The sequence below is a fragment of the Danaus plexippus genome, chromosome 8, assembly GCF_018135715.1.
Source record: "Danaus plexippus chromosome 8, MEX_DaPlex, whole genome shotgun sequence".
Taxonomy (NCBI): Eukaryota; Metazoa; Arthropoda; class Insecta; order Lepidoptera; family Nymphalidae; genus Danaus; species Danaus plexippus.
In genome coordinates this window covers 4,947,966-4,964,068 of record NC_083542.1, presented here as the reverse complement: position 1 = coordinate 4,964,068, position 16,103 = coordinate 4,947,966, and the positions used below count along the sequence as shown (strand labels likewise).

At 31.0% G+C, this 16,103-nt stretch overlaps 3 protein-coding genes across 4 annotated transcripts in view; 2 read left to right on the top strand and 1 right to left on the bottom strand.

Annotated features, from left to right (window-relative positions):
- The window catches only part of LOC116773967 (uncharacterized), a 15,090-nt gene extending 13,211 nt beyond the window's left edge, over nucleotides 1–1,879 (top strand). The window contains exons 6-7 of the mRNA XM_032666568.2: nucleotides 239–417; nucleotides 912–1,879. Coding sequence (XP_032522459.2) covers nucleotides 239–417; nucleotides 912–1,804 — 1,072 coding nt within the window. The 3' untranslated portion in view covers nucleotides 1,805–1,879. The remainder of the gene's footprint in view (nucleotides 1–238; nucleotides 418–911) is intronic.
- LOC116771780 (uncharacterized) lies at nucleotides 1,867–5,253 on the bottom strand. 2 transcript variants are annotated; one of them, XM_061521141.1, is made up of 6 exons: nucleotides 5,138–5,253; nucleotides 4,712–4,812; nucleotides 4,479–4,625; nucleotides 3,678–3,874; nucleotides 3,295–3,450; nucleotides 1,867–2,825 (listed from the first exon to the last, which is right to left on the bottom strand). In XM_061521141.1, the coding sequence occupies exons 1-6, from the start codon at nucleotides 5,154–5,156 to the stop codon at nucleotides 1,964–1,966; spliced, it is 1,482 nt and encodes a 493-aa protein (XP_061377125.1). In that variant the 5' UTR covers nucleotides 5,157–5,253; the 3' UTR covers nucleotides 1,867–1,963. The 2 variants fall into 2 exon arrangements, with proteins under 2 accessions (XP_061377125.1, XP_032519637.1); XM_032663746.2 differs by lacking the exon at nucleotides 5,138–5,253 and having other exon boundaries at nucleotides 4,712–4,942.
- Nucleotides 5,153–16,103, top strand: LOC116774946 (uncharacterized). Its single transcript, XM_032667738.2, has 5 exons — nucleotides 5,153–5,315; nucleotides 12,847–13,096; nucleotides 13,550–13,626; nucleotides 14,339–14,498; nucleotides 15,302–16,103. The coding sequence occupies exons 2-5, from the start codon at nucleotides 12,910–12,912 to the stop codon at nucleotides 15,400–15,402; spliced, it is 525 nt and encodes a 174-aa protein (XP_032523629.1). The 5' UTR covers nucleotides 5,153–5,315; nucleotides 12,847–12,909; the 3' UTR covers nucleotides 15,403–16,103.

The following is a 16,103-nucleotide window of genomic DNA, read 5'->3' as shown; positions in this document are numbered from 1 at the left end:
TAATATTGTAAATACTCTTTTAATATTGAGCTGCCCATCTCTTGCTACTATATTTTTCTTAAAATATTATATAACATCATAAATGATGCACATTAAGTTATATTTATTTATTATAAACATGAATTAGATCACGTAAATATTACGTCAGTGACGGAAAACATTAAACCGGCAGCAAAACTTTTTGTACGACTAGAAAATGTAATTTACGAGTTAAGTCCAAATGTCGATAATATTTCAGGGATTTTAATCAGATCAATGTTATACCACTGGGCGTGGAGAGGTGGAAGAACCGTGTGTTTGTGAGTACACCAAGATGGAAAAAGGGAGTTCCAGCTACTCTATCCTCAATCCCGGTGGAAGCGGTGGAGGAATCACCGCCCTTGAGACCCTATCCCAGTTGGGATTGGCATACAGCTGGTGAATATTTCAGTCTCTTCATAATAAAAATATAAAAAGTAGGAAAAAAGGCCAAAAATATAATATATACTATTATAAATTGCAATAATTTGAGAATCATATTTTAAAACAATGACTTTATTGTTTTTGTATTTTAGCGTTTGTTTAAAATGTATGCGTATTTAAAATACACGAATTTTGAAATATTATTACATATTATGTCACGGAAATAACCAACACGAGCTAGATCAGTTTTAATAAATTATTTACTACGCTCTCGAACTTTCGCTTTTTCGAGATTAGACTAGGCAAAATATTTTAGAAAACGCTATCAACTTACTATTCGAAACACTGTTGACATAATTATCGCTTTCTTACGAAAGCGTTTGCCTTGGTAATTTGCTATAAATATGTTAAACCATTACTATATTTTATGATGTTCAATGTAGGTTAAATGATTTACATTATAAATAGAACTCCGATAAAAAACCAACGACCTAATTTTTGTTCAACAGAGAACTGTACCGGTTTTACTTCGGTGTTCAGAATGAGTATCGATCACTGTGGTGTGATGTGGGTACTCGACTCCGGACAAGTGGAGGCCTTCGAAACGCCGCGTCAAATATGTCCGCCTACACTTTTTGCTATAAGCCTAGACACTGACACCGTACTAGCCCGATATCCAATACCCAGTGAATTTGTATTACAGAATTCTCTTATAACAAACTTAATCGTCGATTCGAGAGATGCTCAGTGTAGAGATTTACACGTATACATAGCTGACGCCTGGCGATTTGGTCTCATAGTGTTTAGAGATGCCGACGCGTCCTTCTGGAGATTCAGCCACTATTCGTTCTACCCGGAACCCTTACTGTCGAACTATACACTACACGGCTTGAACTACCAATGGTCGGACGGCATATTTGGAATGTCACTCGGAAGTTATCATCTCGGCGATCGAGACCTCTACTACCACGCCATGTCCAGCTCACTGGAATTCGTCGTCAAAACGTCCGTGATCCGTGATCCGTCTCGCGTTAATAACGCGGTGGGCGAGTTCAAACTTCTAGGTGACAGTCGTGGTATGAAGGGACAAGTTTCCGCCGCGGCTGTGGACCGCAACGGTATCATGTTCTTTAGCCTTATTTCGCTAGACAGTATCGGGTGTTGGGACACACGTAAGGATTACAAGCTTGACAACTTGGATATTGTTGCACAGAACAACAATACCTTAGTGTTCCCTAACGATTTACGCTTAGACCATGAAGTGCCTCAAGTAGCTTGGATAATTACCAACAGGCTGCCTCAATATCAATTCAATCTGATCGATCCAAATGAATATAACTACAGAGTCATGTATCTAGATCCTAATTTAGCTATCGAAAATTCCGTGTGTAAACCGGTTTAAATTATTCCCAAATTTAATCAGGTTTCATGCACGAAATAACATAAATAAAACATTTCTATATAAAAAAAAATCGTTTTATTTAAATACCAATAATAAAATCTTCTCTTTCTAGAGTTTGTAATACTTTGAGTTTCTCTTTTTGCATGATTTATTCAAGACTTATGTACCGGAATCCTTTTTATAGTACTCTTTTGATTTTTGCTCCAAGGCTAAAGCTGTCCGATCTTCGAGATTGTTTAAAATTTCCCTCATACAGTCTGATGACGTTTCCTTTAAACTACTGGGTTCATTTCCTAAAATACTGCTTGAAGTTTCTAAATGTTCAATGTGTTTTTCAGTACTCTTTGGTATGGTCATAGAAACTTCAGGTTCGGAGTGGATAAGATTTTTTTTCTTCTCGAGATAGTCTCTAAATTTACTTGAATCACTCACTCTATCTAATGAAGTTCCTGTTATTGAAGCAAATGACGCCGATTTATAACTATTATCATCAAAATGTTTTGTTTCACGTAGTTTTTCATTAATACTATGTGCTCCCAATATGTCAGATGGTTTTCTCATAAAAATATCCGGATAATCGAGCAGGTAAGACTGCGTCCTTCCCTTGCTGGTACCAACTATAGGAGGTGTATCAGTTTCCTCGGTCGGCATCGCTTGACATTCCTGTTTATTTCCTTTTGGCGACGAGAACACTTGAGAGTTGACACTCAAAAACTTTTTTAGATCGGCATCGCTTTTTTTCAGATACGCTCCTATCCTCATTAACATCAACACAAACTGTTCTAGGATGCGATCAGCGTCTCTGGGTAAGACCACTTCGCTACCAAACCAGTCCTCGAATGTGCCTATATCAGACATTGTTCTGGTGGCCATAACCGAATAGGGTTGTGCTACATCTGAAGATGATTTAGCCTCGTCGTTGTTGGAGTTCATAAAGTTTTGTTCCACCTCCAATGTTGATTCTTCAACCGTTTGTAAGCTCGATACAACTTTATTATTTGTTTCCATATTATCATGGTAGCTATAAAATTTGATAAAAAGTCCTATGAATATTTTATTATGTGCGTTATGAATGAATTCTAAAATTAAAATATATTTTTTATTCATCTTTTCAAGAAAACCCTTTACGAGTATATCGTTGAGATATCAATTTTTATTATTTATAATTTACAATCAGTAATCATATTCACTGCTTTCATAAAATCCACATTTTTTTATATTTACATATTATGAGTATTATGCATTAAGTATCATTTAAATAGAACGACATATGTCTGTGGAACACGTCACATCAAAGCTACTGAATACAATATATATTTTTTTGTGTTTTAACATTTGAAGTAATTCAAAAATAGAGCATCTTAATTTAATATAAAACTATTAAGTTTTAAGAAAAAACGTTTTTTATAGCACTACGTTTTCAGTGCGCTATTTTCTTGCAAGGCGATGCAGCGGGCATGAGCTAGTGTCTAATACATTCTTATACTAACAGACTGGCAATCAACTTCTTTCGCAACTGATCTTCGTCTTGCAGCGATTTGGTCCGACGCCTTCGTACTGCTAATTCCAAACCGTAATCCAGATTACTAGACGTTGAGACCGCGAACGTTTTGAAAGCAGTTGCCAATTTAAGATTATGATAGTAACTAAAAATACATTATAAAATCATTTAATATTGTGTTTAAACATATGTTACTATTCTTAGATGTAAACTCGTATGTATGAATGCTTATCGTTACATTATTCCAAAACTACTTTTATATTTTCATGATTTTTTTCAGTCCTAACCTTTCTTAATTATTACGTACATTTGAGCTGTGAGAGGAAACTTAGTAACATTATATAACTAACTGCTTTCATTTAATAAGAATACCTGAAAATTAACATCCACATGTAGAAAGAAGGCATTATAGAGCCAAGTTTAGTTATGACGAACTTAATGCATGGCGGTCTAGCGGGGCCCAGTAGGACACATGTCCCCAGACCCAGAGCCAAGCTGGTCAACTCACAGAGAAAGTTTCTGATAGCAGCCAACAGTAGCCAAGGCAATACTAGCGTTGGGCGCTCTTCCTGATAAAGAGTACGAGATAACCGATCAAGTTGAAGTCGGACTTACGTGTAAGTAAACAACGAGCTTATATTAAAAATTCATTTGTTTATGTATTTCATGTTAAGCTAGGACTACAATTTATGTCAATACACATGCTCTACAAACTTTTTAAATAAATTAACGAAAAATATAAAGTGGTTTCTTGTACAAGAGCTCATGATATCTACATTTCTTTCATACACTTTACTTATATTATTTCTATATATGTATGTATATGTTTTTTTTTTTTTTGACAAACGCTCCAATATTAGTCAACAATATTTTAATTTATATTAATGGAATGTGGTCTAAATTAATTGAAGACCAAAGCAATCAATGGCAACGATCACGTACGTATTATTGGGTTGTGTGTTTAATAAAAATTAGGGCACGCTTATACAGCTGTTACTATACTTTAATACTTTCGACAACCATAAATAAATAAAAAGAAATAAGGTGATGCATGAAATAGTTTAACTTATACATGTACATGTGTTTATAGATTACGTTAGTGAGTACTGAGGAAATTAGATTTAACAGATTTTTATTACTTTAATCTTTAATAATTGTATGAATTGAACTAACCAAAAACACTGGATATAGCAGCACAATGTATGAGGCGAGATAAACGTAGACAGTGAAACATTGAACAAGCATCACCCCGGATATCATTGTACGCAACACTCGCTGTACTGGGAGAGATAACTCTAGAGGCATTGTCATCTGCCATACCTTAGATTGTAAAATGATACAAACTACTGTAATAAAACACCACGCACTTATAAGACTTCTACATTTTGTTATAAACAAATTTTTACCTGTTTAAGATTAGCGTTAACTTTGAATAGTGTAGCATCGAAAATGGTCCGCACCAGTCCGAGTAGCGTCCACAAGCAAACCTCGGACTGAATGTTCATTCCTATGTAGGAGAATATGTTTATCATGATTTTTGTTTTTTATTAATGTTATAATCATTATAATTTTTCAAATATTGTTTATGATTTACTTTTAAGTTTACATATTTGACAATCAATACAAACTATTATGGAGTGACGTTAATTTTTTTTTTATAAAAAAGTTGTTAACGGTTGGACTTATAAGTCCTTATAATAAACAAACATAAAGATATTTGAACTCATATAGCAATTAAAACGGATTGCAAAAAATATGTTGCAGTGAACAACAAAAGTACAAGTATAATTCATTAATCAACTTTCAAAACATGCGAAAAGCCGGGACAATACCGTCATCGCGCGGCGTCATCGCAACTCGCGCCAACAGCCAGATGATCTTCGACGCGCGAGACAATCGCGCGGCACACGCGTTACCAACATAACCAAGTAGCGGACGGACAAGTGCCTCGACGTAGTTTTTTTTTTAACAAAAAGTGTACAGTGTTATTCACGGGTTTTGAAAACACAGGTAATTAGTTTATTTATGATAATTATATCAACCTATTAAGAATGTGACCTTGAATTTGTTTTAGAATATGTAAAATGGGTTACGTCCTTTCCTTGAGATTATGAGTCGTGAGTTATTTTGGTTTTAGCAAAACACCAATGTTACTTTTATCACGGACTCATAAAAATGGTGTATAGTATAATCAATATATTTTATACACGAGGCATATTAAAAAACCACAATGTGTAACGGCTTGTTGATAGAAATTTTATACTATTTTAAACCGGTATGCCTTAATGTATATTTGATACTAAATTAAATATGCAAATACAAAATGATGTCTACGAATTCGATAAAATGTTACCGGTCTCAAGTGTTGCAATATTTAATATTTAAAAAAATCAAAAAAATATTTTTGAAAATTATAGCATTATACGTTTAGGAAGTTTGTAAAAAATAAAATTAAAACATACTTCAATTAATACATATACAATAAATGCTCACCTTTTTTACTATTAATTAAATTGTAATGAAGGGATAAATACGTTTTCCTCGCATTTTATTTTAAATAATATGAAATATGTTTCTTACAAAACATATAACATCTTATTTATGCAGGGATTATGATTATCTTTTTTTTTGTGTGTTTGGGATATTAAGGTTATTTGTTTGTGGGCAGTCACATCCGTGTGGGAGATCCACTACCCACGCATTATACCGTAAACTATTAACAAATTAGCTACTATCATAATACCAGTGTACTTAGTACGAGTGCTCTACGTTAACTTTACACTAACGGTTAAAATGTTACCTTTAAAATTTCTGCATATATACATGAATATCGTTCTTAATAACTTAAATTTATATTAATTTAATAAGTGTGTTTTTTATGACTAATAGAGAAGAAGCTATCGGGGTTTTATTTTCTTGAAATACCTTGATTTATTGCACTTTTTACTCTGACAATGGCATAATACAAAAACTATTGAGTTTAATTTGTGGTCCAAGTGATATGCTTATAATATGGCTATAAAACTGTTTTTTTTTAAGTTTACATCAATATGTATATGTATGTACCTGCTTTATGTAAAAATCAAACAAAAAAGTATACAGTACTATATATTATTAAACAATAACTTTATTTTTTAATTTTTGCTCTTGAATAACTTAACGTAAAAGCAAAGTTTTTTTTAATAACAGTTAGATTTGGTTTTTATGAGTGATTACTAAGTGTAAACTTACGGCCCGTAAATGTTTCCTGTGTCGCCATTTATAGGATTTCCGAAAATGGTAGGGCGATAGAGCTAGTGTTGACATGACAGCTTATACAAAGTTTACAAGGAATATATCTTAAAATTTATATAAATGAGGTTTAACGGAATGAGGATTCCGTTTGACAAAACTACTAGTAATATATCTACCATCTATACTTTCTTTTTCTAGATTTGAGTGTTAAAAAAGTTTATACTTTATATTGAAATTAATAACTGTCGCTTCGTTAGTGCTGCCATGCAGAAAAATAATTGAAACTAACGCAATAAATACCATGCGTGAAATACTAATGCATGAACAGATCTATTAAGTATATAAAAATAATGTAATATTGTTTAAAATTATAAAACAAAAAAATATTTATTTTCTTAAACAATTCGTTACAGTGGAAACAGGTTCTATATCTGATGATAGTATCGAATGACAAAATGTTTTACCTCGCTGTTAATTCACAAAGGAAACATAAATGGTTTAGGAATACAATCATTGTAACTGTATGTTTTCTAATGGGCGCTTTCATTACACTAATTAGAAAACGTTCATCGAATCAAAGAAGCTATGTGATAAGGCTCTTCTATCGGTTGTTGACCTCCAAAAATAAGTTTATATTTGTAAAGAAATTTAATACACTTAATACGTAGGAACATGATAATGTATTGGATACACTAGACTGATGGGTAGGTGTTAATGAATACTAAATTGTATGCAGCTAACAAACGTTGATTTAGAGTAATGTTTTTTTTTTATTTTAAGTAAAAACCTTTGTGGTCAAATTGTCATATTTTTGCTGTCCTATATTTTGTTATAATAAATAATTTTTGGGTATAATTGGGTACATCTTGTTTCAATGAATGTTTTGTTTGTTGTTTTTGTTTGTATTTTTGAAGGTATGTATCTCATTCACGACTTTTTAAATTGCTTTTTACTCAAATCTGCCTCTATTGATAATATTTACATTTTAATCTAAAAGCAGTAAGCTTAGTCTTAGTTACTGTATAAACTTAGGTTATTGAATGATAAACGGGAAACGATTTTAAGACGGGTTACGATACAAGCTTAGACTGAATTTACTGACATAAATGTGTAAAGAATTCGTCATTGAATATCTCGTTCACAACTGTCGTTATATTATTTTTAATGTATTGCAATATTTCAACATACAAATAACGTAATTTAAGTGTCATTTCGTCATGATGCCGCATGTGGTCAAAATAATCCGATTGCGGTTTCACATTGACCTTGAAGCGTAACCCTCGTTGAAGGGATTTCTTAATTCGCTGATAAATCAACATGAGTCATTTCTTCTGCATTACACATAACAGTACAGATGATGTCACTTAAATGATTTATAATAATACATTCATTTATAATGACATTGCAGTCATTCAATGTTCATATAAAAAGATTAACCCTTTTTAGACCTTTTGTTCTTAATTATTCTAAATTCTAATATTCTTGGTGGTACGTTCCATTAATATATATTTTATTTTAAATGTTGGTAGTAATATTTTTTTTTATATTATCTGTATCTGGCTAATATCTTACGAAGATTTAACTATTCTAAGCCTTTGACTAAACAGGCAAATTTTGTAATAAGTACATGTATGCAATTTTAATGGATACTGTAATTGCGAGTCGTATATGACAAGACAATACTTCAATTCCCTTCATAGCTCACTACAATTCCCTATTAACCCCATTGTCAAAATTAGGGATACAGAAACACGACTTTATTGAAAAATTGAGATTAATAGAAGCCGATCAATTAATTCGGACATTCAACAAGCGGACGGAAGAGGGAGCGCAAATTGAACGCGGCTCACCTTGTACAGCCAATGTTACCGAGAAGTATAACCATAAACGGCATTTCGCTTGCTGATAAAATAAACGAAATTTACAATGTCAATATCAAGAGCTGTAAGACTTACATTTGCCAGCCTTTATATTTTCTATTAAGGAAAGTGGAATATCATTGTCATGTAATATCTAGATTGCATTTTAATGAATGGATGTAAGTCAATATAAATCCTTGTTTACTCATGTACACGAGGATACAGACAATAGTTATATTTACATAATATAATGATGTAAACATATCGCTGTATTTGTATGAGTAATTAAATCGCTAATTGTGTATAGAATAATAAGTACGAGACGATGACGTCATCGAACTGCGCCCGCGTCGGCCTTCTCGGGTAGAATTCGCTTAAAATATTTACACCAACAAAATAAACTGATCACATGTGGTCACTAATAAATACCGTCTCGGCTGTAACTTTACTCGGAATATCTTTATTTAATAACAAGACGGGATATGTTAATGCAATCTAAACCCTGCATCCTCGCAATAAAGATTGAATTCGTTTGTAATATATAAACATATAATATAATATAAATTTTATAAACAACTAACAAGGTCAGTGTTAAATAATCACGATGAACGGAATATGAATTACACTTCATTTCGACCTCTAGTTATGTTTAGAAACTCCGTCATACAAGCGACAAATTTAACAATCCCATTAAACTATATAATACAATACATACTATGTTTATTCTACTTATATAAATAAACTCGGTATTCAATGTCGCGTATAAGTCTTCGATAAACAAACAAAACGTTTTGAGAATCAACCAAGAGTTATAGACCAAAAAAATTTTATAATAGTTAATTCCTACACAGATACAATCACTTGTATATAACAAAGAAGTAGGATTTTAACTTTTATATTATATTCGCCTTCAGATAAACTTTTTCAGAAAATTGCATGTAGCGCTCACAAAATACTCAAATAAAATAAAAGATAATTTTAAAAAAATGTTCAATAGATAAAGCCTTTTTTAATCTGTTATATTAAATATAATTCCTAGAAAGGTGACATTTTAGATCATAAGGTACATAAACAACGGGTCGCTAGATTTAAACCACAACACATTATTTATTCAACATTGTAATAACTAATAAGATATCGGTGAGACGAACAAAATTGGATTGAACTCTGAAGTGTCTTGGAGTCTGGGAACAAATCTCAATGCACTCTTACAATAACTTTCAATGAGGATAAGTATTCGTATTTAGTTGCCATTTAAATTATTTAATTTGATTCTTAATTCCTGTTATTGATATGGCAACACAGTGAGCGTTTTTAAATCAAAATCAGACCTTGAACGGAGCGCCAAGATTTTGCTATCGTATTTTGTACATGTCACTGCCAACTTGTGAGGAATTACGTCATCTGAGTCAAATTAGTCACTAAGCCAGGGCCGTTGTACCCACAGCCCTTGACCCTGAGATTATATTAAATTACATATATACCTTATTTATTCAAGCCAGAATTAATAATTATTATAATAATTATAAATTTAATTAAAATTGATCTTACAAAAAACAAACAATAGCCATTTTTTATTTCTAATCTCTTTTGCTTGTTGGTCACAGTTAAACAAGATGCCCTATTATTCTTAGCCTATTTCTAAACGACACCACTATGTAATGGAAGATTCTAGTATATCTGACTGATTGTTTAATAAAGATACTGCGGTCTGAGGCTTGCATCTAGAGCATGTGATCATCGCCTCTTAAAGTTATCTTTTTATTAAAAGAATTAGTTTATTCACTCTGCTTTACGCGTTGCTATTTATTTATTTGAAAACATTCACGAAATATCTCTGTTAAAGACTTTGAAAGTTTTCAAACCTATATGCACATTTACGGAGATAAATGCACTATTGTATAAAGCAACATTATTATTATAATACATATCTAACATTAAAACTAAGCATAAATTAATATAAATGTTTAATACTGGCAGATAATAAATCAACCAAGAAGGTCATAAGGAATTTACTTAGCACGTGTATTTCAAGTTTACAATATAAATCGTCAAATTCTCCAAATATTTTATTCCATAATTAATCAAATATACTGATTACTATGTGTAAATTCCTGACAAATACAAAAAAAAACTTATTTACATTATGTACGCCGCATTTCTTTGTATGGAAATATATTTGTACTGTGGTCTGGAAGTAAACCGATATGTCATGACATATAAGTCTAAGCATCTACTCTTTTATGTTCATCAAGGGTTACGTAATAAAACACAAACAAAGGCTCACTGTGCCGCTCCCTAAATGGAACCATGCTCTGATTTATACACATTCATTAACAAACTTATAAGGCTCTTTTCAATGTTATTTAAAGTACGCTTTGTTTTCTCAACAGTTTTCACATTTTGCAAACAGTTACTACTTAAAAAAAAATCATTATTTCAATCCTACAGCATTGTAAACATATAATATTGTCTGTAAAAACCATTTAACTATAATACAGATAATATAAAAATGACAAAGCAGTTGTCACTACTTTATTCAGCCTGAATATTTTATGTCATAATAGTTTATTTTATGTATCCCATTATACTTTTTATTATATTTCTAAATAATTATATTATTTGTATTAACTTATGGAGCAGATAATGAAAAATAAAATATTTCTTCGATGCCGTCTTAATGGAATGAAACCAGAGCCCAAGTTAATGGGTTGTAAAAGGTTAGGAGCGGCTAAAGGTAACGGATGTTTTTTATTGAAGCTAGTCCATCTAGGTCAATGCCAGTATCCGACCTATTTTTATATCACAGCTCTATATTAATAGTTTTATCTTTTAATATATAGTCACATACAAATTAATATCATCTTATCACTGACTGATGATAATTCAACAATATTCCCAACATGACAAATAATTAATGTGTTTCCGTTCTAAATTTGAAATTTGAATGTGTTCGTATAAAAATATTAAAAAATAAAGCACCAATACTTCAAACTGAATCGAAATACAATAGTATCATAAAAAAATCGTTAATTTAAAAAATTTAGAATATCGACCTAACAAAAATGTTTAATTTTAGATGGTACGTAAAAATTCTCAAACGATTTCGTAACGGGCTTATAAGTAAAGGCATTGAGTATAAACGGAATCAAATTAAAATTTTGCAATATCCATCTCATATAATGGGAATGGCCTAATATCGATGGTTCCAGATTTAGACGCGTTAGTCAATAGTGGAGTCAATCACTACACATTATTCCTCTAACAGTTTAACCTATTTAAAGAACAGAAAAAGGCATACATAATCTGTGTTGCTATTACTTCATAGCTTGTTTTTAGATATCTGCCAGAGTAAATTACTATACTAACAAAATTACTATAATAATATTAACTTTATTAAACCATAAAATTATTTAATAACAAGTAATGATTAACTATTCGTACTCAATCAATTATTTAAATCGATCAAATGAGTTATGCTTACTGTATGTTAACTTTTTCATTCATAAAACTTCACATTTATAGTTACTGAACGGGAAACGGGAAACGTTTCGTATTTAGTATGATACAAACTTGGGGTAAAGGTACTGATCTAGCAACAATGATGTCTTTCTTTGATTATTTTATAACATTATTTACTATAAAAGTAGACTCTTCTTTCTTTCTAATCTTTCCGCTTTATATTATTCTGTGACAGTTTTAATAATAATCGGACGAATACTTATTGCAGGACGAGTTAACCAACATAATATGTAATTTATCGTTTGTATAACATTACAGATTACCTTAAAACAACATTATCAAGTTATATTCTGTGTATCCATGTTTATAATACCAATTATGTATAAATCTAGGTAACCATATGTAGTCACTTTTATTCGACGTATAATCAGACGTACAATTATAATTAAATATAGAATGGAATAGTTAAACACCTATTCTTTGATAGCATATTTATATACTTCCTTAAAGCTTACCGTTTAAATCATATTCAAGATGGCGTGTGTTGACAGCAAATTATAAAAAGAATTCTACGTGATGCGTTTCGCTCCGCACATCTTAATGAGCCACGTGTAGATAAAAATATCTTAAGACCGTTAAAGCTACGGTAAATATTGAAGACGTAACAGTATGACGGCCTCTCCAGGACCTACTACGGATTAAATTTTTTACTTTTTTATTCCAACTATTTCAGATATGATGTCCTCAGATCAAACTTATGAAATTTTTGAATTGATATTTCTTATTTCAAAATGTATTTTTTTTAAATTAATTTCTTTGTATTATTAGTTAATTCTTAATACATATTTACGTTTAAAATTATTTAGAAGTAAAAATACTCTAGCCTCATTTCGCTTTATATGACCCAACCTGTATTTAGAATTAGTAACAGTGTATAATATTTACGAATGTAGATTAACTAATTTATACAGTTTTTTTTTTTTCAGAAACTATGAGAAGGTGATATATTATTGAAGTGCCAATCGAGTGAAAATAAAAAACTTATTACAATGAAGCGTTTACAAAAGTGTTGCTGCTGTGCCTCCACCAGGACCGGGACCATTATAACTGGTGTATTAGGGATTATTCTATCAATTATCACTATTATAACCATCTGGGTCGCAAACAAACACAATGTCTCATACAGAACATTCATATTCGCTGAGGACTTCGATAAGAAACTCGCTGACATGGATAGTAAGTTTGTTATGATCACATTATAATAAACAAAATATAAGCAACCTTATTAAAAAAATCATGAATTTTAAATATGTATAGTGTATATTTAATCTGTGCACCAAACACTCGTTAAAAAAAAAAACTATACTTAAAACTCTTTTCGTATTGCGGCTTTACAACGCCAAAATTTTACTTTTCTTTTATAAAAAACTATTAGCGATACGATCAACGAAGTTTTATAAACAGAAGATCTTGATAAAGTTGATTTTTATTTAGTGAATAATCATACTCAGCCGCCTGATTTATATAAGATGCTGACGTAATTTTTATGACAAAGGAGCATTATTTCCAGGAAAAAAATATATGTAATAAAAACTTCTTCCAGATAATTAATTAGGACAGATAAATAATAGTTACACAGTAGCACAGATAATAAAAATGTATTATAAATAAATCGTTTTCTACTTTCAGTTCCGAGAATAATATTGACAGTGAATTTGTGCTTCACCATATTGATATGCACACTTCTTATCGTTGCAGTGTTAAAGGTAATATTATATAAAATATATTTTATCGTTAATTATTCCTAATGATTTATTGTTGTTCTTCTTATACATGTGTTTTTAAATATTATTTTTCTAATGCTCTCAGATGTCGTTTTCCGTAAGTTGTCCTAGACATATTAACAGTCGTTCGTAAACGTTATTATAAGTAATAACTTAGGAAATGCACCTTATTTTTCCCCTTCGCTCGCAAAAACGCTCTCCATGCAAGTTGAGTGAAGCGAAGCATTTCGGAACCGAACAAATTTTTTTTTGTAAATGGGTTCCGTCTTCGAAATATTAGTACATATAGGCTTACGGAACAAAAAAAATTTCAACTCTATCGGACATTCGGTTGTTTAGATCGTCTACATTCTACGTGGATGAAAGATCCGAGTCGACAGTATAGCGTTCCGCTCGCTTCACTAAATAAATTTAAAACATTCTGTGTGTCAATCACTTAGATATTATTTAGTACCAGACTGGAGGTACACTGTAGAGAAAATAAGAATGGTTTAAAATAACAAAAACCCGTAAAATAATGAAGTCTCAAGAACCAAACAAGATTTTCTTTAAACAATTAATAAAAATGCACCGACCATTATAACAACAAATAATGTCATATTAGCCAATACATTTTGTTACTTTATTCAAGATAGGGCGTCTAGATCAAAAATCAAGATGATCATATTATGAATTAATTGTACTGTTATTTTAGCGTCGTTCATGGTTGATGCTGCCGTGGGTTGTGTTGGGTATCGTGCTGGCCATAGGGCTTCTTATCAGCGTTCTCCACACCTCCATAACCTACTACCTCGACGGGATGGACCACGCACTCATAGCCACATGCATACTCATCGGCGGACTCATATACTTGTGTAAGTATTCACAATTATACTGAATTAATTCATTAAGAAAAACGATTCAAATCAAATAATTGTTGATGTAACTTAAGATAAAAATATTTTGTCCAAAAAAAAAATATGGATGAAAATCACCAAGAATATTCTAAATGATCTTACTCTGAAAAGTACCTCATTGGAAATTTTGCGGATTTTTTTTTTAAACAAAAAAATAATAATTAGATATAAAAAAACGATATATTTATTCATATGGCAATCCAATCGCTTTGTCAGTGTTATACATTTGCATACACTAATACGGTATAAACAAAATATTTGATCAAATAATATGCACCTGGCCTTATCCGATGCTGATACAATACATGTTCTACCGTTGACGAGTCATCAGGCGACAGAGTGCGTCGATGGCATTTTTCCGGTATGGAACTTGTTCTGCTCTATTTCTACGAACGTCCACGACTGTTTACTGTTAGCTTAATCTTAAAAACAGCAAATGGCTGCATTCTCAGCGACATGTTGCTATCGTTTATCGTCAATTATTTACTTGTAATAACGAGTTGGATTCAATCTATCAATCCGACAATCAACGTCTGATGACTAATACAATGACTAACTAAAAATATTTAAGCTAAATTCATTCGGAAACGAATTTAATGTACCGTGTCTTGGAAGTTGATAGGCGTTAAATTAAAACTTCACGCCCGTATACAGTTTGAAATAGATGCTAGTTCTTTCGAGTCCTAAAATTTAAATTTAAACTATAACAATCACGAAATAAGAGAATGTATATTAAGTACATGAGACATATTATATTGCAGGCATTTATCTCTACTTGTGGGCAGTTGTCTTCAGTCATTATTTGGACGTTCGCGATGAGGAAGAAAGGGGCAGATACCGCAAAGCCCCCTACAAACGATAAACATATATTGGAGCACGTAATATGTTATTACGATTAAATTTATTACGTATTCTTTCATATATATGTGTAATATAGTCGAAGTAACTGTATCTGAATTATAAATAGTAATACCCTTAACATTTTAAGGTTACATTTAATTTTATTCAGAACTTCTATTGTTTATACTTTTTCGTTTTTTTGTAAAAAAGATATTCAATATCAAAGACTGGAAAATATTCCCAGAGGGGAAAATCACTACATTATAATACATATATCGATATATTGATAAGGCAATAAAAAGATATTTGAAAAGTAAAAAAAATATTTTAATATTAGCTATGAATTAATTAAAATAATATCTATTTTTATACTTCAAAGGATGGATACATAAACATACATACCTGCTTCCCAGAATGTGTCAAGTTTTAAAAAAAACTACAGACACAAATAAAGCTGAAAAAAATATCTACAAAAAAAAATAAGACGTTTTTGAAAAAAATAACTTTAACAATGTACAAAATAAAATATTTATTGTTATTATTATAAATGCATGCTTTAATATAATAAAAAATATAATGTTAATGTTTTTTTTTTAGTTTATTAACTGGTGTCTAGCTTTAAGTTACCAGATAATTCTTTTATTAATTTATTTAATTAAAACATTTTGTATGTAGAGAACTTTATGCAACATTAAGTACAAGTAATAAATGCATTTGGTGTAA

What these genes read in the sequence shown, in the direction of transcription:
- LOC116774946 (XM_032667738.2), top strand. Translation starts at nt 12,910, where the DNA reads ATGAAGCGTTTACAAAAGTGTTGCTGCTGTGCCTCCACCAGGACCGGG. An exon ending in TTATCGTTGCAGTGTTAAAG is followed by an intron (nt 13,627 to 14,338) that starts GTAATATTATAT and finishes CTGTTATTTTAG; the next exon opens with CGTCGTTCATGGTTGATGCT. An exon ending in CGGCGGACTCATATACTTGT is followed by an intron (nt 14,499 to 15,301) that starts GTAAGTATTCAC and finishes ATTATATTGCAG; the next exon opens with GCATTTATCTCTACTTGTGG.
- LOC116771780 (XM_032663746.2), bottom strand. Translation starts at nt 4,837, where the DNA reads ATGATAAACATATTCTCCTACATAGGAATGAACATTCAGTCCGAGGTT. An exon ending in TTAACGCTAATCTTAAACAG is followed by an intron (nt 4,626 to 4,711) that starts GTAAAAATTTGT and finishes TTACAATCTAAG; the next exon opens with GTATGGCAGATGACAATGCC. An exon ending in AAGAAGTTGATTGCCAGTCT is followed by an intron (nt 2,826 to 3,294) that starts GTTAGTATAAGA and finishes CAAATTTTATAG; the next exon opens with CTACCATGATAATATGGAAA.